The sequence below is a fragment of the Malaclemys terrapin genome, chromosome 2, assembly GCF_027887155.1.
Source record: "Malaclemys terrapin pileata isolate rMalTer1 chromosome 2, rMalTer1.hap1, whole genome shotgun sequence".
Taxonomy (NCBI): domain Eukaryota; kingdom Metazoa; phylum Chordata; order Testudines; family Emydidae; genus Malaclemys; species Malaclemys terrapin.
This window is the reverse complement of record NC_071506.1, coordinates 59,199,434-59,225,597: the sequence shown is the minus strand read 5'-3', so window position 1 is coordinate 59,225,597 and position 26,164 is coordinate 59,199,434. Positions and strand designations below refer to the sequence as shown.

General features: G+C 40.2%; 1 protein-coding gene across 6 annotated transcripts in view; it reads left to right on the top strand.

The window, feature by feature from the left end:
* Positions 1-18,711, top strand: part of C2H8orf34 (chromosome 2 C8orf34 homolog) — a 234,935-nt gene extending 216,224 nt beyond the window's left edge. For 3 of the 6 annotated variants that reach the window (XM_054017072.1, XM_054017068.1, XM_054017067.1), the window contains 3 exons: positions 5,324-5,417; positions 10,746-10,805; positions 17,676-18,711. In XM_054017072.1, the coding sequence (XP_053873047.1) occupies positions 5,324-5,417; positions 10,746-10,786 (135 nt within the window). In that variant the 3' untranslated portion in view covers positions 10,787-10,805; positions 17,676-18,711. The remainder of the gene's footprint in view (positions 1-5,323; positions 5,418-10,745; positions 10,806-17,675) is intronic. The other 3 variants (XM_054017069.1, XM_054017071.1, XM_054017070.1) reach the window with 3 other exon arrangements.
* Positions 18,712-26,164: the final 7,453 nt, after the last annotated feature.

Below are 26,164 nucleotides of genomic sequence, written 5' to 3'. Positions count from 1 at the left end.
TGAACTATTAACTATGGTTTGTAACCTGTCCTTTAAATCGGCTTCTGTACCCAATGACTGGAATGTAGCTAATGTAATGCCAATATTTAAAAAGGACTCTAGAGGTGATCCCGGCAATTACAGACTCGTAAGTCTAACGTCAGTACCGGGCAAATTAGTTGAAACAATAGTAAAGAATAAAATTGTCAGACACATAGAAGAACATAAATTATAGGGCAAAAGTCAACATGGTTTCTGTAAAAGGAAATCATGTCTTACTAATCTATTAGAGTTCTTTGAGAGGGGTCAACAAACATGTGGACAAGGGGGATCCAGTGAACATAGTGTACTTAGATTTCCAGAAAGCCTTTGACAAGGTCCCTCACCAAAGGCTCTTATGTAAATTAAGTTGTCATGGGATAAGAGGGAAGATCCTTTCATGGATTGAGAACTGGTTAAAAGACAGGGAACAAAGGGTAGGAATACATGGTAAATTTTCAGAATGGAGAGGAGTAACTAGGGGTGTTCCCCAAGGGTCAGTCCTAGGACCAAGCCTATTCAACTTATTCATAAATGATCTGGAGAAAGGGGTAAACAGATGATACTAAACTGCTCCAGATAGTTAAGACCAGAGCAGACTGTGAAGAACTTCAAAAAAAATCTTACAAAACTAAGTGATTAGGCAACAAAATGGCAAATGAAATTTAATGTGGATAAATGTAAAGTAATGCACATTGGAAAAAATAACCCCAACTATACGTACAATATGATGGGGGGCTAACTTAGCTACAACTAATCAGGAAAGAGATCATGGAGTCATCGTGGATAGTTCTCTGAAGACATCCACACATTGTACAGTGGCAGTCATAAAGCAAACAGGATATTAGGAATCATTAAAAAAGGGATAGAGAATAAGACAAAGAATATCTTATTGCCCTTATCTAAATCCATGGTATGCCCACATCTTGAATACTGCATACAGATGTGGTCTCCTCATCTCAAAAAAGATATACTGGCATTAGAAAAGGTTCAGAGAAGGGCAACTAAAATTATTAGGGGGTTGGAACGGGTCCCATATGATGAGAGATTAAAGAAGCTAGGACTTTTCAGCTTGGAAAAGAAGAGACTAAGGGGGGATATGATAGGGGTATATAAAATCATGAGTGGTGTGGAGAAAGTGAATAAGGAAAAGTTATTTACTTGTTCCCATAATATAAGAACTAGAGGCCACCAAATGAAATTGTATTGGCAGCAAGTTTAAAACAAATAAAAGGAAGTTCTTCTTCACACAGTGTACAGTCAACTTGTGGAACTCCTTGCCTGAGGAGGTTGTGAAGGCTAGGACTATCAGGGTTTAAAAGAGAACTAGATAAATTCTTGGAGGTTTAGTCCATTAATGGCTATTAGCCAGGATGAGTAAGGAATGGTGTCCCTAGCCTCTGTTTGTCAGATGGTGGAGATGGATGGCAGGAGATGATCACTTGATCATTATCTGTTAGGTTCACTCCCTCTGGGGCACCTTTAATTGGCCACTGTTGGCAGACAGGATACTGGGCTGGATGCACCTTTCGTCTGACCCAGTATGGCCATTCTTATGTTCTTAAGTTGACTGAATCCTCCTGGCCAATTAAGAGGCTCCTTTGTATCCTAGAGGCAACCAAATTGTTGTGGATTTGCTGGGAAGGGTCAGGAAGCCCTAACAAAAATTCCATGGCAAATATGGCCCAGCTCTTCCTTTTAAGTTTGCATGAGAGGTCAGGTTAAGTTATGACGTGAAAATGGAATTTTACATTGGAAACTGTTTTGCAGCCTTTATAACTGATAGTGGTTGTTTCCACTCCCATTTCAGTATATGTGCTATGTAAAGAAGAGGATAAGAGGGAAAAAGTTACATTTGTTCCTTCTAGGCACTTGTCATGAAAGAAGAAATTCCATTAGATGAGAGTGCACCATGGCTATACTTCATTTACTATACAGGATGCTAGGCTGAAAGCTTGAGAAAAAAGAAAATGGGCAATCTGCTCTTCTCACTTACCCGGCTGTAAATCAGGAGTACCTCTACAGAAATAATAGTTAAAAGATGATGAACTAATTCAGTAAACACTATTTTAAATAGATCTGTTAATGCTCTAAGTACATTTCCTGTACAGCTTTTAATGTGGATCAAAGTTATGTAAGGAAGGACTGAAATCTGAAAAGAAAATACTACTAATAAATAAAATCCAGAGAAATTATTCTTTGTCTTGTGACAGAGACAATATTCTAACCAGGCTTGGTTTAATGGTGTTAGAACAATTCTTGAATAATTTGGCAAAGATTTAAAATGTCAGCTGTTAAGCTTTTTAAAAATGCCCAAGACCTTAGCTTTTTGATCCCCCTCAAAAAGAATTATAAGTTACCTAATGATCAGAGTACTTCAGCATATGAATGCCTGTCTCTTGGAATAGATAACACCTTGCAGCACCAGCAGGTGTGTTATATTACCAGCTCTGTTCAAGGGCAAACTGAATTATAACACAAAAATGTTACCTGGAGAAATAGCTTTTATTATCTCTCTAAAATTAATAAATCGAGGTTTTAAACCCTTTTGTACATACCTTTTTAGGCATTTAGTTTTTCCTTAAGTATTTTATGTAGTTTGATTTAAAAAAAAAAGCTGAATTCTGTTTCTCTGTTCAGGACAGAATCCATTAGTGTCTGACACAGTTCATTTATAGTTCTTATGAACTGGTGTTGAAGGAAAAGAGCCCCATTGACTTTCTTGTTTTCAGTTTCATTTCTTGAACAAATGGAATTTTACAATCAGTTTACACGTCTGAATAACTCAAAGTTGTTTTCAGTATATGTACATTTTTGTTTTAATGTGTCTGTTAACAAGAGGAAAGTTTAACTAGTTTAAGTTTACCATGGAGTGAGACATTAAACCTTAAGGGACAAATTCTGCTCTCAGCTAGCCTAATGTAAATCCAGAGCAAGTCCTTGACATCAGTGGACTTACTGTCAATTTACACTGGTGTAACTGAGCCAAATTGTTATCCCTTCTCAGATCCCTTTACCTGGGTAAGAGGGCTGGAATGGCATAAAGGGGATCTAACGCGCTGGTTCTGGAGAGGGGTGGATTCTCCCCAGCACAGGTGCTGGTGTGATGGGGATGGAGGGGCAGAACCACAGTATACAGATGTTAAAAATGCAATAAAGCAGTAAGATCACTTATTGATCTCCCTGCTAATGAAGGATTGTTCCCTATGCCACATTTTTGAAGCGAGTTGAACAAACTAATTTGTTTATAATTTTTCTTGGGAGATTACTATAGCTGGTTCAAAAATTACATTTATTCACTTTTTTTAGTTGCCCTTGTTCTTTACTGTTTGCTGTTGTCTGACAGATTCTTACGGACAGATTCTAGAGTACTGTGTGTGCACATGCCCACTCCTCTACTAATAATAGCACTGGGACTAGTAATGGAATTTCTTGAGAGAACGTTGACTATAGCTGGATCTCAACTTGGACAGCATGTGGTCTCTTCCCTCTCCTCCTCCCATCAAAAGTGTCTCCCAGGCTCTTGCTGCTTTCCTTCAGTAGTGGGGGGGTGGGGGAGGGGGGGTGGAAAAGAGGAAGAGGTTTCCAAAGCAGTGTGCTGGGGAAAGGGGCAGCTACACAGAGTAGAATCCCTCTAGGCAGCTTTATTATACTTCCATGGCAGAAACTTCATATGTGGCAATAATAAGTGGGACAAATTTAAGAACTAAATTCATCCATGGAAGCTCCATGCATGCCTCAATGTTCAGTGCACTCTCTTCCACTTTTCCTCAATACCGGCCATGTGCAGTGTCCTGTTTCTTTATTAAAGGAAACAATTAATAATGGACAATGCATGGAGAATTCTACTCCAGAATCATAGGAATTCCATATATACCTTCCATAGTATCTCAGGCTAGTGAAGAAGTGTAGGACAGAGTTCCATATTCATGTATTTTATGCCATTGGGGATCTCTTTGTGAGGTATTCTGAGTCTGTTCTACAGCATTGCTTTGAACAACTCTCCCTTTTCTGTCCTTATGCTTTAGGAAAATTGTGGAGTGACCAGATGATCAGAAGGGCTAAAAATGTGGACTAATCAGTGTGATAGCAGCATAAACAATGCTCCCATGCTGCAGGAATTCTGCTCCATAAACCAGAACACTTTGCCCAGCTCTGCACTACAGTCACTGCAACTAAGAAAACACAATAAAAATAAACACTCATAATGCTAAATTTTTTTGGACCTCAGCTCTGTGCATAGCAACTTTCACTGTTGAATTTTAAGTTTTGTTAATAGATGACTGGTTGAGTAAATAATTTACTCCAGAAAGGTTAGATCTTGTCCAGTCAGTCTTGTCTTCTGTTTATTGTAGCCGTATAACACAAGACATGATTATGGTTTAAGATGGATTATCTGATTTTTTTTAAAGCATTCCCTATTCATATGTAATGTAACAAATTCCGAGTATTTAGAGCGAGATTCTGAGGATCTGGTTCATGATCTTCATAACCTTTATTTTCAGTCAGACTTACCACTATGCCCTGAAATTCTGAAATGTTAAGACCATCTATTTACATTTGGTTGCTATACTGTCCTTCCCCGTCTCGCTCTGAAACCCAAGAATATTCTAAAGAAAGTTGCCATTGTATTATTTTATATTAAGAACTGACTGTAAACAGTTTAAAAAATAAACATGCCCAGTCGTCTCTTAATAAAAATAGCATTTACACTTTGATGCCAATCAATTGTTCAAAGCCCCCCAATAGCTTTGTGATATGTTGGAGGTAAAAATAAGTTTAAAATAATTCTTCATGGTCCTGCTCCTTCTCCCACTGAAGTCAATGGAAAAATTTCCATTGACTTCAGTAGGCTTTGCGTAAAGTTTTTGAGTTTTGATCTTGCACTATAGAAGTCAATGGGAGTTTTGCCTTTGACTTACATGGGAGCAGGATCAAGCCCCATTGGAACAAAACCTGTTCCCCTCTTATTGCATGGTATCTCAGGACATGGTCCTGGTAATACTGGGATGTATGGAGTACTGACATTCAGAACATGTTTCCATTGGGTTTTGTATGACTGTATTTCCAAGATAAGTGTACAGGAATCCATAACAATATTAATTCAAAAACGAATCCTTTCTCAGATTAACAGGAGAAATAAAATGAGCCCCAAATTTTCTTGCCTTATCTGAAAACCATTTTAATTGTGGGTTATTTTGATGAGGGAGTGCTGGATTTTATTGAGGCTTTCATATGTCCAATTAACTGAGATTGAAGTGCTTGCTTCTATGTAATTTATCTAAAATATATCTGTTTATGACAGGATGAATTCTTACATCAATTTCAGCTTGCCCACCAACCATGGATATTGCCAAGTGACACAGAGAGTGAAGGTGTGGAAGCAGATCAAGATAAATGTGAGTATGTTTGTTGGGAACTGATGGTGCCTGAGAGAATATATGTAAAAAATGCTCCCCTCCCCTCCTTTTCATAGGGCCAAATCCTGCACCCCTTATTCACAGAAGTAATCGTTACTCCAGTGGGGCTATTCTCATAATGATTACTCACCTGAGTGAGGGTTGAAGGATTGCACATGTAATACTTCTTTACACAAACATTCCTACAGTCAAGATCCTGCAAGTTCTTGAGTAGCCCTTATAGTAGTATATTTTGCCAGAAGCTGGGAATGAGCGACAGGGGATGGATCACTTGATGATTACCTGTTCTGTTCATTCCCTCTGGGATATCTGGCATTGGCCACTGTCGGAAGACAGGATACTGGGATAGATGGACCTTTGGTCTTACCCAGTAGGGCCATTCTTATGCTCTTATAGGAGCATAGTCCCTTTGAAGGCTGTTGGCTCCAATCATGTTAGTAAAGGTCAACAGGATTATAACCTAAATGAGAGAACAAGTAAAGACAAGTAATGCACACTATGAATCTCCATACATTGAAGCTTTAACCAATCATATCTGGTTATGCAATACCTATAAATAATCTTGTTGGAAATGTTAAATGTTCTGCAAATTGAATTTATTTTAAGCATAGCAGCTTGTGATCTGTCAGGCTGAAAATGTATGCTATTTCCTAACCTATTTTTGGCTTTATGGTTATAAAAAAAAAAAACAGACTGTTTAATCAGGTGCTTAGAGCGCTTTGTACATGGAACTAGAACTGCTTGAACAAACAGCGTTACAGTAAGAAATGCCAGGTTCCTACAGGAATAGTCACTGGAGAGCAATGTATAATTAATGAAGATCGTGTCTGATAAACAGAATACATTTTTCAAAATGATGTCACTTGAAAAATTGAAGAATTACATCTGCTCACGCTGATATTGCAAGTGCACAGTTAGCCTGTGGTTTGACTTTCATGTTACAATTTACACATTGAGATTCCCAAAGTAAAAAAATATGTACCCCTTCCCTCTCATTGTTACACTTTTGGCTATTTTACCTTTGTTAGCCTATATCCTATAGGCCCAATTTGTCAACCTTTTGTGAACATGAAATTCTCACTTATTCAGGTGTTCTGTGTGTGAAAAGCACCCCTTTGTAAAGGCCCAGATCCTCACAACTAAGGGTATGTCTACACAGCAGCTAGAAGGATGCTTCCCAGAGCAGACAGACAGAAATGCATGAACTGTGCTGGAGCTAGCACTCTAAAAGTAGCAGTGTGGCCACAGTGGCATGGGTGGAGGTTTGGACTAGTATCCTGAGTACAGTCCTACCCAATTCCCTGGATATGTACTCAGGCAGCTAGCCTGAGCCCCTACCGGTGCCACTGCAACCTGCTATTTTTAGCACACTAGTTTGAGCAGAGCTAGCGCACGTCTGTTTACCTGTTCTGGGAAGCACCTTGCCAGCTACTGTGTAGGTATACCCGGCTAGCGCACGTCTGTTTACCTGTTCTAAGAGGACCCTGTGCTTGCCCTCTGTGCAAGAGTTAATTTCACTTTGGGTTCACAAGTAATGCCAGACCAGGTGGCAATTAAATTCAGCCCACTGTGTATCTATTGCAAAATCTTTGACACCTCTTTGACACTTATCAACACAATTAGTTTTAACTAGAACTTTTGACAATGAGAACAGAGAAGGAAAAATATATAATTGTAAATAATAGTTTCCTTTATGAAAATGATTTCGGCTGTAACATGCTCTCATCTTGATTTTATGCCTACATATCATCTTGCATAATGACCTATTGCACTATTTAAGTTAGGTCATTCTTTGTACTAATATAGGTAGAGAAGGGAGAACAAAAAATGTTTGATCTAAGCAATGTTACACTGTATGTGACATCTGAGAATGGTAGATTGGGTTAAAAATCAGTTTGAAAAAAATAATTATGTGGTAATAGCAACCATCTGGAGATGGAATGTTAGTGTTGTAGCCAAGTCCACGGTTCAGAACTTTAACTGCTAGAAAATAGTACCTGCCAAAACCCAGGTGCTGAAATGGCTGTAAAGTGAAGAGCCAATGGGAAGCCTGGCATACCTAATGATACCAGTTTTCAGTGCTCACTGCAGGTAGTGCAGCTGGCAAAGTATGGACAGATTCAATTTCATTTTTCATTCTAGAGTAAAGTTAATAAATGACACTTAAGTCTGCGTGGACACTGTATATGTAATTTAGTGTTGAGGGGCCTGAAAGCTCATAATTTATGGGTCTGAACAGAAAAGCTGCTGAATTAATCTTTACAATAGTAACACCTGTTCTTTGACTCAGCTTTTAATAAATTACATAAGGATAATATTTTCCACATTCTTTGGCTTCTTTGAGATAATAGCACCCAGGTGTAAAGCTAGTCGTGGGTAGTGGGAAAATTCCTCTAACAATGCAAAAAGTTAGGAGACAAATGATCCAGACACCTTGTGTTCTTTTATTTTATCTTCTAATGAGCGGTTCACTGGGTAACATTTACAGAATCGTCAGCTTACTTATGAGTCTAAAAGAAGACTTTCACAGGCAAAAGTAGCAATTTAGTGCCTAATTTCCATCAATTTTTAGTGGGAAATAGGTGCCTAGCTGACATTCGTGCCTTTGAAAATCTCCCCCTAACTAAGTCCCATTTTCAGAAATGACTTAGGCGGTTAGAAGCTGAAGTATTATTGAAAATCAATGGGTCTTAGGTTCCTAAGGAACTTTTGGAAGTTTGAGTTAAGTGCCTAAGTTATTTAGGTGCTTTTTAAAATGTTACCCGTAGTTTGTAAAATAGAACAAGAAGAACCCAAAACAATTGGAAATAAATCCTTTTTTTTAAACGGTTCAAATCAGTTAGAGCAGGGATCGGCAACGTTTGGTACGTGGCTCGCCAGGGTAAGCACCCTGGCAGGCCGGGCCAGTTTATTTACCTGCTGACGCGGCAGGTTCGGCCGATCGCAGCCCCCACTGGCCGCGGTTCGCCGTCCTGGGCCAATGGGGGCTGCGGGAAGCCGCAGCCAGCACATTGCTCACCCGCGCCGCTTCTCGCTGCCCCCATTGGACCAGGACAACGAACCGCAGCCAGCGGGGGGCCGCGATCGGCCGAACCTGCCGCATCAGCAGGTAAATAAACTGTTGCCGACCCCTGAGTTAGAGCAAAGTGAAAATGAGTTTTCTTTGACATTAAATGCCAGGATAGAGACTTCTGGAACTCATTATTTATTAAAAGAAAAGACAATGGGGGAAAAGAGAAACGTGACAATGAAGAAAAAAAAATAGTCACCAACATGGTTGCTTGGTACCTAAAACAATGTTTTTTTCCTTTCAGTGTAAATATCATCCATTCATGATTTGTGGCCACAGTCAATAGATATATCATGTGAGTGTAGTAGTTGCCATTCTAGTGCCAGTCTTTGAGTCTAACTCAACTCTCCATATTAAAAATATAACTAAACAAAAAAAAAAAAACCTAACCCACCCTTCTAGCCCAAAAGAAGAACCCTAATCTTTACCTAACCTTTACCCTAGTGTGGGTTCAGAAGAAAGTGTCATGATCTCTATAGCAATTAAAACTCTTACAGCTACTGGGTTTATTCTCCCTTGATTTTCTGTATACTCTGAACTCCTGGTGATTGCATTAGGTCTGTGTGCTACATTTGCACAGAACCTTGAACTTGCATAAGATGAAAGACTTGAGATTCTCTTTTCATTTCAAATGGCACCCTAGGTCCACCAAAAAATCAGCAGCCATGGGCTGATGCGTTTTTCTCTTCAGATGTCACCATAGAGCCCCTCCGCCCCTTACCATTGCTGTCTTCAGATGCCTGGTGGCTTGCTTTTCTTTCCCCTGTGACTTCAGAGAGTGCATGGTGGCCACTCCCTTCTCAGAAGGAGAGGTGATAAGAAAAAAGCCTCCAATTCCTTAGGGTCTTCCCCTTCAGAGGGTAGCAGGACCGGGCTATAGCATCTCACAGTAGCTAAAAATCCCTTAATGGAAGAAACGGAACCTCCCAGTGAACCTGCAGAAGTTCATTCAGTGCTTGACCCTGAAAACAGACCCTGCACTGCCTGGTTCATATAGCACATACACATTAAAGTAAATACTGCAAGGTTGGTTCATTATTATTTGTGTTGTGGTAAAGGCGGGGATGGCTCAAGTTCCCTGTGCACAATGGAAAGATGGCACCTGGCTGAAAGAATTTGCAGTCTAAGCCCTGTTATAGACCTCAAACCAAGCCTGAATTGAGGGACAGAAGAGTTAGGGGATTTTCCACCACATTTTTACTCATATTGAACTTGAAGTCAATAGAAGCTTTACAATTGACTTCAGTGGGCATAGGATGAAGCCTTCTCTCACCGATTCTCTTTTGGTTCTGCCCTGAGTAGCAGACCCAGCAAGTCTCAGCCCAAGTTTACAAATACAAGAAGTTCAGATTTTGTTCGAGAGAATCTAATTTTGGTGTCCTTATTCACAGGTTAAATGCTTTTATAAAAAGTATCTGATAAAGATAATTTCCACATCTTTATATGGCTAGACTATTCTTTTTCTAGCTTGATTTTGGAAAAAAAGTGGCTACAAAATTTGGGAGACAGTCATCAACTCTGATGACACAAAGCAAAGGACCCAACTCTGCCAGCTTTACCCATGCTGAATAGCACCAAATAAGTAGCAAAATAAATGTGAGTATTCAATATGAGTGAGGATGGCAGGGTCAGACCCCAAAAGAGCAAAAGAAAAGACACATTAAAAGAGCACATCATTACATTTCTCACTGAGCGCTCAGTTCTGCCACTCTTATTCATGCTGAATAGTACCTTGCCCCATAAGAAGCCCTACTGATTGAGACTGTTGGCAGAATGGAACCACTCGCTTCGTCAGATACTAGAAAGGATTGGGCCCTTACTTCTGAGAATTGGGTTGTGCTATACAGGTATGTTGGAGCCCTCAATTAGTATCCATTCAAATAAATAACTCTAGATATGCCATAGTGAGACATGCCAGCTGCTTGTCAGTCATTGGTAGAAAAAGCATATGACAGTGCTCTCAAGAAGTTAAACATTTACGCTGGCTCAGGATGTGTTTTGTTTTGTTTGGGGTTGGGGGGGGTTGTTTTGTTTTTGTTTTTTAAACCTTCCACTTTTTGAAGGTACTCAGCAAGAATAAGAGTTGAAAAGCTAGAATCTCAGTGAAAATTATTGATTGCAATATTTATTACATGAACACAGACGCTTCCTTTGGTCAGTATCTTTACTCTCCTGTCACATACACTGCTGGGGGAGAGTAGAGCAACACACCTTAGCATCACATTCTCTTCCAATAGGTATGAATTTAAGGCAAAACCAGTCTCTGCTGCCTCTATAGGAAACAATCTGGATGTAAGGTATGTATGCAAAGCAGTTGCTTAACCCCTGTGTGGCATAAAAATTAGCTCCATGAAGGCCCCTCCATGGCAGTGTACAAGATATAGGAAGCGAGGAGAGCATGGCTCGGCCAGGGGAGAAATGTCAGTGCACGCACCTCTCATCCACACTGTCTCCCTATGGGGAATGAGTGTATAAAGGCCAGCACAGCCTATTCTAGTCATGTTGGGCAGGAGGAGGCTCAGCAGAGCAACTTGGGGGGAGGCATAACCGAGCCCTTAGTTGATATCCATACTAATAAATACCACTCTTTATGTGCCATTTTGAGAGATGCCAGCTGCTTCCCCAGGCGTTGCTTGACAGTCATATGTGGAATGAGACCATGACATAGTGATCTCATAAGAGTCAAATATTTATGCTGTCTCATTTTTTTTCTAAAGCTTCTAATGGACACAGTCAAGTGAATTGTAAAACTAACACCAGTTAGGCAGACATTACATAGTGTCACTTGTTGAAGCAGCATAATTTTTTCCTGACAAACTATTGTACTGCAAACACTAAAGCATGTGCTTATGTGCTTGCAGGACTGGGGCTGGTGGTTCTGTGGTTGCAGAGCTCATCCTATTGTTATCCGTGCCAGAAAACTTTCATAATCTTTGAAATATGAAATGGGATATTAAAAGTTCTTTTTTGGGGGAACCAAATATGCCCCTGAATAAATGAATACAAACATTTTTAGACATTATATAAAATGAAGCTGGGAAAGCAATAAATGAAATTTATCAGTTAAAAAGATGATAGTGAGGCTATCCATAAAATCCTACACATAAAAAGATCCCTCATTACTCCAGGTTCCTGTCACAGTTTTATAATTTTGTAGATTTCAAAGTGCAAAATGAATTCATCCTCATTGAAACTATATGAATATCCATTATATTAACTGCCAAGAAATACCGTAACATAGATATAAATGTTTGACTTCTAGATTAGACTTAAAAGGTTTCCCTTTATGTTCAAATAAACATTGCAAATGGGATTCTAGGCTTTTAGGAAAGATTCGCTGGCCAGTCATCATTTCCTGTAGTCTACAAAATTTTACTTCATTTATAAACCAGAAGAAAATATATATACAGCTAAGTTTAAAAGATAACAATGAATTATTATTTATTTTGGTTGTTTGAAAAATGCAGTTTGTCATACTAAAAAGGTTTGTATCAGAAGAAAAGCACAAATATAAAATAAAGTGAGCTATATAAGTTATAATAAAAATGTCCCAATAGCTATATATTAATAAAACAACTCTGGGTTGTATCTGAAGAACTATCTGGTTTGAGTTACTTAAATGTAAGTTGTTTCAACAACATGTTTATTGTTAAATGATTTATCTAAAATGCTAATTCATCTAAAAGCAAAGCTTTTGAGGAAATTAAAGTAGGTATAATTTTTTTAACTAAAGAATTTAACAGAATAAAGTGATGTTTTTACTGACTTATTTAGGGTTAGTCACAATTGGTCAGTTAAAAAAGGTAGCCAATGTGACTAAAAGACTAAACTTTCCACAAAAACACAACCAACGTTCCTTCAAATTTTGACTAAATCAAGTGGATGCCATGCATAGGCCTTGATTCACCAAAGCACACACTTAAGGTTAGTCACATGGTGAAAGGATTTTTTGAGTAGAGATGTACTTAACACTTAATTTTAAGTACCTAATACAAGGGAGGGAGAGGAATTATTCCAGTTTAGTACTAATGTGGACACGAGAACGAATGGATACAAACTGGCCGGGGGGAAGTTTAGGCTTGAAATTAGACGAAGGTTTCTGACCATCAGAGGGGTGAAATATTGGAACGGCCTTCCGAGGGAAACGGTGGGGGCGACGGACCTGTCTGGTTTTAAGATTAAGTTGGATGAGTTTATGGAGGGAATGGTTTAATGATAAAACATAGTAGCCAAGGAAAACCAAGCAATGGTACATGAACAGCATAATGGCCAACAAGGGTCAGGCTAGAGACTCTTGCCTATATGCTCGGGGTATTACTGATCGCCATATTTGGGGTCGGGAAGGAATTTTCCTCCAGGGTAGATTGGCTGAGCCTCTGGAGGTTTTTCGCCTTCCTCCGCAGCATGGGGCAGGGATCACTAGCAGGAGGGTCTCAGCCGATTGAAGTCACTAAAACACAGGATTGGGGACTTCAACGGTAGAGTCCAGGGAAGGGTCTTGCGGCCTGCAGCATGCAGGGGGTCAGACCAGATGATCATAATGGTCCCTTCTGACCTTAATGTCTATAAACTCATTAAGTGCTTTGCTGAATTGAGGCCTTAGCAAACTTGGCTATTCTAGATAATGCCCAGATGGCTGTGGCCCTGTGGCACCTGTGAAGATTACAGCGATGCACTGGCCATATTTCAACCCCAGGAATGCCTTCAGTAAAGCCTGTATGCAGTGTTGTTGTAGCCATGTTAGTCTCAGGATATCAGAGGCACACGGGTGAGGTATTATCTTTTATTGGACCAATTTCTGTTGGTGAGAGATTTCTCTCCAATAGAAGTTGGTCCAAAAAATGATATTACCTCACCCACCTTGTCTCTTCAATAAATCCTTTACGTGAGGGCTGGAGGTTGCAGAGCGTATTCCCAGCTGGGGAGATCTGGCAGCTTTCTAGCTTCTTTGCACTACAGGAGCAGTGCAAAGGGATCAGTGCAGAGTTAAGTTTGAGCCCTATCTGTCTAGCTTTCTTGGTTCTTATATGACAACCATCACTATAGTAGCAGAGCACTGTCACAACAGGCAGAGATGATATTCTGTAACCTATTATAGTTTTTGTCACATATTCTTAACTTTCCTTCAGTTATGATCTCCAAGGGCTCAGTTCAAGAGACCATGAACCTCATTCTCTTTTGCCCTGCACGTTGGCACCTGTACAGAGTGAGTGCAAAGTAGATATGAAATGCTAGCAAGTCAGAATGGTAACATCCTACACCCACTTTGCACCGGTATAAATGGCTCCATAAGGTGGATGGCAGGGGAGCATCAAACCATGTATGCATACCCTTCTGCACTGCATAAGGTCTGGACAATATCTTGGTTTCACAGCTGGCTGATTGTTTCAGCAGAAGGGTCAGATTGCCACAGAAACCAGGAAAAAATTAAAATACTTTGTGATCCCAATATACAGAAGTGACCAGGAGGTGAAGAGTTCATGAAAAAAGAGTTGATTTCTTTCTGCGGCCCTTAGTATGCTACACTAGTGGTCTCCAAAGTGGGGTGCACAAGAGGATCCTTGGGGGTGCGCGTCAGGAGGAGCTTTTTTGGGGCGGGAGTCCAAGCAGCTTATTTTTTTTTTTGCTTCAGCAAAAATGGTAGGGCTGGCGCGGCAGGGGGTGCGTGCTCAAAAAATTTTTACTGATAGGGGTGCGCGATCAAAAAAGTTTGGAGACGACTGTGCTACACTCTTAAAACTTTAAATCCGTCCAACATCTGTGTAATACATTTTACAAGACTGTCAGTTATTCCGACTCAAAGCTGCAGTAACTCCCTGCAGCACAAAGTGGGAAAGGCTTACGTTTAGGGAGAAAGAAGAGCTGGGAGGGGTTATGTTTATATATCATATATATAAAAGAAATAATTGTGGCTGAGGAACCCCTTTAGTGGGAAAATTCATGAGCTAGCACTGTTGAGTTGTAATCCCTGATCTATGAAATTGGCGCTCTATATGGCCCATGAGTAAATCACTTTCAGCTTGTCTACACTATCCACAGTCTATTTAGCAGGAGAGTGAATTGCAGTTTGCATTAAAATGTGCTGTAACTACTCTTTAGCACAAATTAAAAAGTATCTAGTTCATGTTAACATAGTTCCCTTTTAAATAGGACTATGTTAATGCAAACTAGGTACCTTTCGTTTAGGCTAGGAGGATCTACATGGAGCAGTTACGGTGCAACACTTGAGTGTGTGCTGCAATTCACAGTGCAGAGACATGTAGACAAGCTCCTAATCTCTCAATATGCAATACTAATGTGCCTGTCACTGTGGTGTCTAAATACCACCTAACTTCTCTGTGTCTCATTTTCCCAGTCTGTAGAATGGGAGTAATATCATCTGCCAACCTCACAGTAAAATTGTGAGAATTAGTTAGTTAATGTTTTGCATATTGCATTCCAAATAGAGCTCCTGATTCTGATCTTATGCTACTTCACCAACTTCAGTTACTCATAATTTTTATTCTGGTGTTCTGCCACTAGTCAATGGAGAATTAGGCCCACTAGGTGCTATCTGTACAAGCATTAAATTATTGTCACCCTCCCTTATATTAGAAAATCAGACTCTTTCAGTAGCTTTAGTCAAGTACCTTTCCAAAGCTGTTTCCTGCCTGAGTGACCTGATGGCATCTAAGGAAAATATCACTCTCTGTTGGGTGTTTGACAGTTTTTCAAGCATAGTATTATAGGAATAGCCATGCTGAATCATCTTGTACAGTATCCCATCTCTGAGAGTGGCTAGTCCATTAGGTGTAAGATTACACATAATGGACAATTAAGAAGAAATTTGCCTTTTGAACAGGTTATTCCATAACCCTTGTCTACTAATGGTAGGTAGGTAGGTTTATGCCCTGAAGCATGAAGTATTGTATCCCTTATATCTTATTGTCCAGTAACATTCATATAAATTCATTCATATAAATGTGTAATCATGTTTCAAATCCTACTTAAGTCTTGACCTCAGTAATATTTTGTGGCAAGTTTCAGAGGTTAATTATGCATTGTGTTACAAAAAAAATTGAATGTTGTCTTATTCTTGTATTATGAGAGTATATAGGAGTCCCCCACTTACGTTCTTTATGCCATTCATTATTTTGCATATATCTATCATGACATCTTCATTGTAATCTCCAAAAACTGTACAATCCCAATCTTTTCAATATCTCCTCATGTAGAAGTGTTTCCATACCTCTAAAAACTTTCATCATCTGTCTCTGGACCCCTTCTATAAGTCTCCTATCTTCTTTGAGATAGGGTGTCCAGAGCTGGGCCTGGTATATCAGGTATGTAGGTAGGTAGATAGATATGATGGAGTAAAATCATGGAAATAAGTGACTGGAAAAAACTCACTGGGGCTTTTGGTCACTACATCATTTCCCTCATCCTTCACCCTGCCATTGCAAGTCATGAAAACATTTCAGTTCAAACACAAAAGTCTTGTCTTGGCAGGCAAAAAAGGTGTTAGCACAGTTGTTTGTGGGGAGCCTAGGCTACAACACAGCTAATATACATTTCAACCACATTAGCTTGCATCTTAGTGGGTATTAAAAGGGCTTTTTAATCAAGTTAAGCAATTTTGATTGCGTTAGCATGATTGAAAACCTCACGTTTTATGTTTGTCAAGACAGGGTCAAAGTATCTTGGTAATCATAATAATAATCAGTGCCAGCGATATACTAGGTATTTCTGGAAACAAACCTAGCAAAGATTTTAGAAGTGTCATGGAATCTGGCTACATTTTATTAAAGTTGAGTCTGATGGGTGCTTCTAAGAAAAACAGTTTCCAGCAGTTCTCAAACTGTGGGTCGCGACCCCAAAGTTCTTTTAATGGGGTTGGCAGGGCCAGTGTTAGACTCGCAGGGCCCCGGGCTGAAGCCAAAGCGGGTCTCAGACTTTGGCTTCAGACCCTGTGAAGCAGGGTTGGGTTGTGGCTTTAGCCCCAGTCCTCAGCAAATTTAACACCAGCCCTGGAACAGCAGGGCTTGGGCTTTGGCTTCAGTCCACATGGCAGATGCAGGGGGACGGGTCCTGTAGTAATTTTTGTTGTCAGAAGGGAGTCACGGTGCAATGAAGTATGAGAACCGCTGAGTTCAACTTAAAGATGAAAGAAATTAATGAAATAAGTATAAGGTTAATGTGCAGTAAGGACTTAGCTAGTATTTCACGGGTGTTATTTCTGTTATGATGCATTCTGTTGAATACTCATGTACAAAGCAGGATAGAGTCATATGTAAAATCCAGACCTACTCCTTGGGAAAGAGAAACATAAACATCTTGTTACAAGTAGATCAGGTTGGTTACCTCCAACTAAAGTCGTTTGTTCGTGTGGCACTTCCTTGGGTCCAACAGATAAGTAGTATATTTGTGCGTGCTCAAAATAATTGGCTAAATATGAAATCAGTGTACTTTGCTAGTTCTTGTTGTGCTTAGTAGAGTTGGGAGAAGGCTGGTAAAAAAAAAAAAACCTTCAGGGATATTCCCTCAAGTCTGCACGTGAATTTGGTTTGGATGTCTTCATGTCCCTTTTATGGGATGGAGCCTGCCACTGGATCTTCACAAGCAGATCCACTTGCAGGAACAGTCCTATCTTTGCTTTCTGTGAGCATCTCTGTTATTCTTTTGTTACCAGCAATGTTTGCAGAAAACAAATATCAAAGTTGCATGGACATGTAAGTATTTGTGGAAACTGAATTTTAAATTTGCACTGGTAAGTATTCACCCTGGAGCTGCATGGTGGTTGCTTATTCAGTCAGGAACAGAAATATTGTTGTATGATTTATCTGATTAATTGCAATTAACCAACTCATCTCAAGCTTTCTACACTGCGTGCTTCTCACAATACATCAATAACTTTAAAACCTTGTTAAATGCTTTTAAATAATGAATAAAATCATGGAAATTGTCATCTGCTGATGGATATTTTAGTGATTAGATGCTGAATTCATCAGATACATTATTTGGTCTCCATGGAGTGGTACATCACTTCATTTTAGGTCACAGTATTCTATGTGGAAATATGGGAAATCCTGTACAATATAGCAAACACAGTAAAGGATCGAGATTTCTCATTCTGTTTTTGTATATAATGGTTTCAGCACTACTTTCTTGTTTTGTGTTTATTTTCACAGGTTTGTGAAATCAGTGGGAATATTGAAGAATTTAATTAAAACAAAATCATAATTATCAAACCTACACCTGAAGATCTGTTTTAGTTTACGTATAATAATTTTAAATAGTTATTTTTATAATATCAACAATACTTAAATGGAATTATTCTGTGTGGATGCTGTAATGCACCGAATCAGATTACTAACTATGGCACAGTGTCCTTAGGTAAAGAAGGTTTACTGTCACTTTTGAATACATAGTTAGTATAATGTATTTTGTTTAGTTTATATCCCTGTTATTTTGGAGTGACATTTGATATATTAAACTTTGCCTGATCAAAACAAACTTTGCTTAAAGATTTATGTATTTTAACTTGTCTAAGGTTTTCTACTCCTTATATTTTTGTAATCTTTTCTCATTTTTAGATTAATAAACATTAAAGCATTCACCCACATCTACCAATATGTATGTCCTGTTCAAGTCTCTCAGAGAGCTAGTTGCTCACCATAGTCACCTGGAGAGAGGGGTAGGTGGGGGAGAAAGAGAGAGGGGTAAGGAAGGGAGGTGTAGCAGAAACAGGTGTTGCCTATGTCACATAGCTTTGTACTGAGTTTATCTACTTTGTTCTTAAAAAATTAAACACAGACTCTGTTAAAATGGAATACACACATGAGGAATGAAACGTGCATGCCAAAAATAAAGCACTAAGGGAATTTCATGTAGAAAATGAATTTTATTTACCCATATAAATTACCGAAACAAATTATCTGTTTTAAACAAGTTAATTGGTGTAAGCTGCTTGTTTGGAATTTTAAGATATGTCTGTGCACAAATATCAAATTAAGGGATGTGATGATGAGTACATTTACTGATCTCATTTAGCTGTTGATTCTGTTAAGCATATTTGCAGCTTGTTTTCTTTTGTCTTCAGTTAGGTTCAGTTGTTTCTGTATCTTGGACATAACTGTATAATGAAACTGCTTGCAACTGTTACGAAAACAGACTGTAACCACCATCAGTTTGTTTAAGAAATAAAAATGAATTCCCTATCCTGAACACTCAAACAATGTGGGTATATTGGTTGTTGTTTTTTTTCCTCACTCAAAAACACTGAATGCTGGCAGGTAACCGTTTACACCAGACCACATGGAAGAGCATGCTAGAAAATGTTCCTGACTCAGATATTTTGCTTTATGAACCATAATACCTCTGGCCCCAATCTTGCACTGAGCTATGCACAGGTAAACTGATGGCCCAATGGAGTCTACCTCCCCGGCGCTCATTGCAGGATTGGGACCTTTATACTTATCCCTAGTTCATGAAGAAAACTTGGTTACATAGCGCACACTTGAGTGTGTGTGTGTGTACTCGTGCACGTAAGCGCTGATTCTGTGGGTGTCCCCTCCTGCCCAGCACCTCCTGTCTGCTAGCAGCTCCACCGATCAACTCCTCCCCTCTTGCTCCCAGTGCCTCCCGCCCACCACGATCAGCTGTTCCGTAGTGTGCAGGTGGCACTGGGGGGGGGAGGAGCAGGGACAGGGGGCGCTCGGGAGAGGGGGCAGAACTTGACAGGAAGAGGTGGGGCAGTGGTGGGGGCTTGGGAGAAGGGGTGGGGTGGGGGCAGGGCCAGGGGTGGAGGGGGTTGAGCACCTGTGTGTGTATGTGCCTGGAATGGTCTGGGATAACCCCATTCCATATTGATTCTTTGTGCGTATCCTGTTTGCCCATTACACAAGTCAAAACCTAACAAGGATTTGGTTATTTTTAGGAGGTGGTGGGAGGATGATGACAGGATTTCACCCTCCTTATTCAGAACCTGCCTGGTAATGTTGTGGATTGTTGCATGAGAGAAATTAGAATCCAGCCAGTCTCTTTGGCAGTCTGTTGGCTCTAGAAGTGCTTACTTTTGTAAGAACTTGAATGACATATTTGGGTGATTTGTTAAAAGGGGTGGGGGGTGTGGGTGGTTTATGCTTTCAGGGAGGAAGTCTCCTGGGTGCAGAAGGGAAAGGCAAGGCTTATGTATCTTGGTGGTGCCCAGAACTTGCCCAGGTCTTAGGCACTGGGGTAAATTTCACCCTCAGTACAAATATTTAACTCCCAATAAAGCTATGGGAATTCAACCAGTATATCAAGGGAAGGACACACTTCCTAGAGTGTGTGGCAGGATGGCTGGACTCTGCAGCAATGCCAGCTCTAATGATACTTGGTGTTTTGTTGAAGCCTAGGCTCCTGCAATCATGTGGTGGTGTAAAAATTTCATCTTTCATTTTTTTAAAAGCAGTTTCTAGAACAGCTTGAATCATAGAAGATTAGGGTTGGAAGAGACCTCAGGAGGTCATCTAGTCCAACCCCCTGCTCAAAACAGGACCAACCCCAACTAAATCATCCCAGCCAGGACTTTGTCAAGATGGGCCTTAAAAACCTCTAAGGAATCAATTTTGAAGCACTTTGAGGAGAGGAAAGTGATCAGGAACAGTCAGCATGGATTCACCAAGGGCAAGTCATGCCTGACCAACCTGATTGCCTTCTATGATGAGTAAACTTGCTCTGTGGATGAGGGGAAAGCAGTGGACGTGTTATTCCTTGACTTTAGCAAAGCTTTTGATATGGTCTCCCACAGTATTCTTGCCAGCAAGTTAAAGAAGTATGGGCTGGATGAATGGACTATAAGGTGGATAGAAAGCTGGCTAGATCATCGGGCTCAACAGGTAGTGATCAATGGCTCCATGTCTAGTTGGCCGCCAGTATCAAGCGGAGTGCCCAAAGGGTCAATCCTGGGACCGGTTTTGTTCAATATCTTCATTAATGTCTGGGAGATGGTGTGGATTGCACTGTCAGCAAGTTTGCAGATGACACTAAACTGGGAGGAGAGGTAGATACGCTGGAGGGTAGAGATAGCATACAGAGAGACCTAACAAATTAGAGGATTGGGCCAAAAGAAATCTGATGAGGTTCAACAAGGATAAGTGCAGAGTCCTGCACTTAGGACAGAAGAATCCCATGCACTGCTACAAACTAGGGACCGAGTGGCTAGGCAGCAGTTCTGCAGAAAAGGACTTAGGAGTTACAGTGGACTAGAAGCTGGATATGAGTCAACAGTGTGCCCTTGTTGCCAAGAAGGCTAATGGCATTTTGGGCTGTATAAATAGGAACATTGCCAGTAGATCAAGGTACGTGATCATTCCCCTCTATTCGGCATTGGTGAAGCCTCATCTGGAGTACTGTGTCCAGTTTGGGGCCCCATACTACAAGAAGGATGGGCAACAAAAATGATTAGGGGGCTGGAGCACATGGTTTGAGGAGAGGCTGAGGGAACTGGGATTATTTAGTCTGCAGAAGAGAAGAATGAGGGGGGATTTGATAGCTGCTTTCAACTACCTGAAGGGAGGTTCCAAAGAGGATGGATCTAGACTGTTCTCAGTGGTAGCAGATGACAGAACAAGGAGTAATGGTCTCAAGTTGCAGTGGGGGAGGTTTAGGTTGGATATTAGGGAAAACTTTTTCACTCGGAGGGTGGTGAAGCACTGGAATGGGTTACCTAGGGAGGTGGTGGAATCTCCTTCCTTAGAGGTTTTTAAGGTCAGGCTTGATGAAGCCCTGGCTGGGATGATTTAGTTGGGGATTGGTCCTGCTTTGAGCAGGGGGTTGGACTAGATGACCTCCTGAGGTCCCTTCCAACCCTGATATTCTATGATTCTATGGAGATTCCACCTTCCACTACCTCCCTAGGTAACCCATTTCAGTGCTTCACCACCCTCCTAGTGAAATAATGATCTGAAATCATGATCTGACTTACCATACAGTCTCAAAACCAGAAGGCAAATAAACAGAGCCTTATCTTTAAAAAAAAAAAAAAAAAAAAAGTCTCATGATTTTTAACCCAATCTCATAATTGTTGACTGTTTTGGTGTTGGCAAGGCCCTCTGTACATGCGGCAATCAAGATGTCCAAACTTTGGCCCATAAAACAAGGCGCCCAAGCAATCACTGCCGCTTGGCATTCTGGCTGCAAACAAGCTGTCAGCAAGGCTTAATGAGTCATTAGAGCTGCCTGGAGGAATCATGAGATACTTAGTAGACAACAAGCACCTAGGTCCATATGTATAAACAGTAGCTGGGAAGGCTACACAGAAGGTGTGTGTGTGTGAGAAAAGCTGTGGGAGGCTTATTCATTTTCTATTTGGCCTTTTGGCTTCAGGAAGCAGTTTCCATTTGCCAGTTGTTTATTAAATATATGGTGCCTCCATGCTGCCTAAACAGAATGGAGACTCGCTATGCAAGTTCTGCTTTTTGCTGCCACTGCCCTCGCTGATTTGTTGTAGTGTTAAGGTGCTTTTTTAGTTCTACAACCAAGCACCCAAAGCCAGCACTCAAAGTGCTGTGTGATGAATGTGCCTCTTCCTAACAATATACAGGATGGACTAGGAACACTTTTTTTCATAGATGCTTATCTGCCAAAGCTGAAGCCTAAGCTTCTTCTCCCAATGGAAAAAGAGAGTAGAAATATCATTCTCATAGCAAAATGCTATGAAAAGCTGGATTTATTAGCCTTTTTAATACAGCAGGTGAGTACATAATAGCAATAATATTTGCTAGCAAGAAAAATACCACTATAATAAGGGACTTGTATAGAAAAATTATATAGGCACAATAAATGTCTAAATCCATGAAAATGCCATAGCCTGTCCTGCAAGCAGCTGTCTTTCTTTCCAAAAACCTGTTAAAACAAAAGTATCTTTATTTTACAGCATGTGTTTTTACTCAGCTGCATTTCTTCTTTAAGAGCTTCTTGCCATTGATGAACCATCTGAATAATCATTAAAACATCCTTCAAGTGTCCCTATTAACTTCAATAGTGTTAAAACAGTGATAAACTCCTTCTGTGTTGCCTCACTTTGAGTAGTTAACATCGCTTGGCCGGGGTTTTTTTAAGTAACTTCTTAATCCCCCAGTCTCCATCTTTAAGGATTTTAGGGGTGTGTGTGGAAGAGAAATGGGAAAGAAAGTTCTTTGCAGAACTTTGAGTGAGAATGATTTCTTTCTGAAATGTGTTTATTTTTGTGGAAATCTCCCCTGAGCAATTTCTTGTCATGAAATCCATGCAAAACATTAAAAAAAAATTACATCATTCATTCACTGATTCCTAGATTCAAAGGCCAGAAGTGACTATTGTGATCATCTAGTCTGACTTCCTGTATAATACTGGCCAGAGAACTTCCCCAAAAATAATTATTAAAGCATATCTCATAACAAACATTCAGTCTTGAGTTAAAATTACAGTGATGGAGAACTCACCATGACCCTTGGTAAATTGTTCCAGTGATTATGCATTCAATGTGTTGTTCACATACAACAATTACAATGGCCTTTTATGAATGTGCTTCATAGAAATCACTCTTGATTCATAATTTGTCTCTTGCTTCTGAGGCAGCAATTGCTACAGAGAACTGAAACAATTTTAGTTGTGATTAGGGTGACCAGATGAGGGGAAGAAAATATTAGGACACATGGGGAAGGGGGGGAATGCCCGCCGGCAGAGGGGAAAAAAAAAAAAAAGCTGTGTCCTGCCGGTCGGGACGCGGGACAGACACCGAAATATCGGGACGATCCCAATTTTATCGGGACGTCTGGTCACCCTAGTTGTGATTAACTAAAGAACAGCATTGAAAAATTCTAAGAGGTTCTTTGACCAGGTCTCCTTAGCTGGAAGAATCATAGCTGAGATCTGGCATTCTGATGATGGGAAGATAAAAATGGAGGAGTGAGATGGGATTCGATTGGGATTTGATATATGCCTATTATTAAAGGTCCATAGACAATGTGTGAAATCCTGACCCGATTGAAACTGATAGCAGAATTTCCATTGATTTCAGTGGGACAATGATTTCACCCAATATTTTTATTTACAGAAGTGCCACATTCGTTATTATTTTATTTTATTAGATTAGGGGTAACAGAATAAGCTTAGTTTCTAATTGGCTTTCCAATGGGAACATCTGAAATAACATTGATCCTAAGAGATAGTAAACAGCAGTGAAGACTAAGAATGAAGTTGGGGTTTCTGTTTTTTGAGTATGTATGATTTGAAGACTGAATCTAAATAACCTTTGAGGGAGGAATATTAATAGAGTACCTGGAGCAATCCAAAGTCCAGTTGGAGCTCTCCTAAGGTTTGGGGAAACGAACTACTCCCTCCCAGACATCTAGTTAATTGAAGGCAATAAGAATGGGTAAGAATTTGACTGGCCCACCTAGTCAGAAATGACTCAATTCTAGAGTACATTAATCAAGGATTATGCCTCAAATAAACTTTAAATGGGCAACAGATTTGGCAACAACGTTAAATCATTTAGTGTGGGGGGGGAGGGCGGTTATTGCTAAATTCACACCTGACAAAGAAAGAAACCTTTAAACCTAGAATCACTTTCACTACCCAGTTGCTGATAGAAGGAAGAAACCTCATTATACCTTAATTATAGACTTGTTATAAAATATCTGTTCACAATAACTTTAATTTCTGTTATAATTTCTGATAATTTGATGCAAAATTCAAACTAGCTACAGCGTAGATTTTAAAACATAATACTTTGCTGATTTGTCATTTACCATGGAAAACTGAGTTTAGTTAACTTAATCTGACTTTTCTGCTTAAAAAAGCATATAAAAAGTTCTAATGTGAACAGTGGATAGTGAATAAATCTCCAGCTCCCCTATCTGACAACTTCTAACATGCAGCATCAAATAAAAAATGACATCTCTTCCCAGTTGCTGCACTGGAATTTAGGTTCAATCTGCACAGAGCACATGCACCTCTGGTTATATTTTAACATACAAAGATGATACAAACGAATACAAAATACATCTGACCTGTGTTTAGCTCTTTGGGAGCGCTGGAGCTTTAGTTATGTAACCTCATGCATTCATTTGGCTGTATTGCGAGAAAATGTGAAGGGTTAACAATGTTTTCCTAGCACTGTAAATGTTCAGATACATTCTTCAAGCCTTTGCATAGCAATTCTATAGCAGAGCCAGGTTTTCATTATTTGAGACACTGTCCACAAACGTCTCCTTGTTTTATGGACAGATAAACGGTGCTATGCTTTCTGAGTGTTACATTGGGTAATGAGGAATGAGATCATGAAAATAATCATCTCAATTCCCTAGGTATGACTTTAAAACAAGAACTTGAACACAGAAAGCTGCTGATTCCAATCATTGGCTTGAGTGTCCCCTTTATGCTATAGCATTTTTGAGAGTTACGTGGGGGCAACAAGAGAATAGACCCTGCTCAGTGGTATAGTGCCTGATAGAATGTGTGTTCTGCCCCTGAGTTTCTATGATTCATGGCTGAAAATGGTGCACTGTTTCATCTGCAATGGTTAAACCTAGAGGAGTCCTGCTCTCCTAGAGCTCACCCTCCTCTACCTGGTGAAGTGAGACTCCCACCAGGCAGGAAATGGGTCTGGGCCTCCCATCCTATTCCATCAGGGGCAGCAACAGCAGCAGCCGATCAGAAAACAGATATTCCAGGTAGGGTTCCCTATTCAGCTCTTCTCTGCAGGCAGATTTGTCACCCTGCTGATGCTCCACAATTATTGAAATGTAGGAATGGTAGTAAATATTTCTATAATGATAGTGTTTAAAGGTCCCAAATGCTGACTGGGAACCCATTGTGCTGGGCGCTGTACAAACATAGAAAAGAGACAGTCCTTGTCCTGAAGGGCTTCTAGTCTAAAGATACAAATATGAAGAGAAGGGGGTGGACATACAATATATAAACAAATGAATATGGTGAAGAATTGGCACAGCTTTGTTAGTTAAATCTTGTGTGGGTTCTTATTTATTTAATCCCCCAATGTGCAGGCAACCGCAATGGGTCTTTCAGACTTTCCAGCAAAGAAACCCCCTGACTCATTGATGTTTCTACATCAGTTCAGACCCCCCCATCCTGGTAACGATGGAGCAGCAGCGATATTTCCTACCTCCCTCCATACACTGCACACACATGCATGGATTTTTGCTTGGCGGTCTATGGGCTACTTGGGGACATGATCTCCTTTTGGAGACATTTCTTCTCCTGTCCTGATTCTCTTCCTCTCAGTATGACACAAAATGATGCAACCCTCCATAAAACTGAGTTTGAGTTGGGTTGCTACCCAAAAGTACCAGGGTGAAATCCTGGCTCCACTGAAGTCATTGAGAGTTTTGCTGTTGACGTCAGTGGCCCCAGGATTTCACTCTCCATTGTCCATCAGAATTGCTGAAGAGAGACAAGGTGGCTGAGGTAATATCTTTTATTGGATCAACTTCTGTTGGTGAGAGAGACAAGCTTTCGAGAAAAGAAGAACAGGAGTACTTGTGGCACCTTAGAGACTAACAAATTTATTAGAGCATAAGCTTTCGTGGACTACAGCCCACTTCGGATATGCATCCGAAGAAGTGGGCTGTAGTCCACGAAAGCTTATGCTCTAATAAATTTGTTAGTCTCTAAGGTGCCACAAGTACTC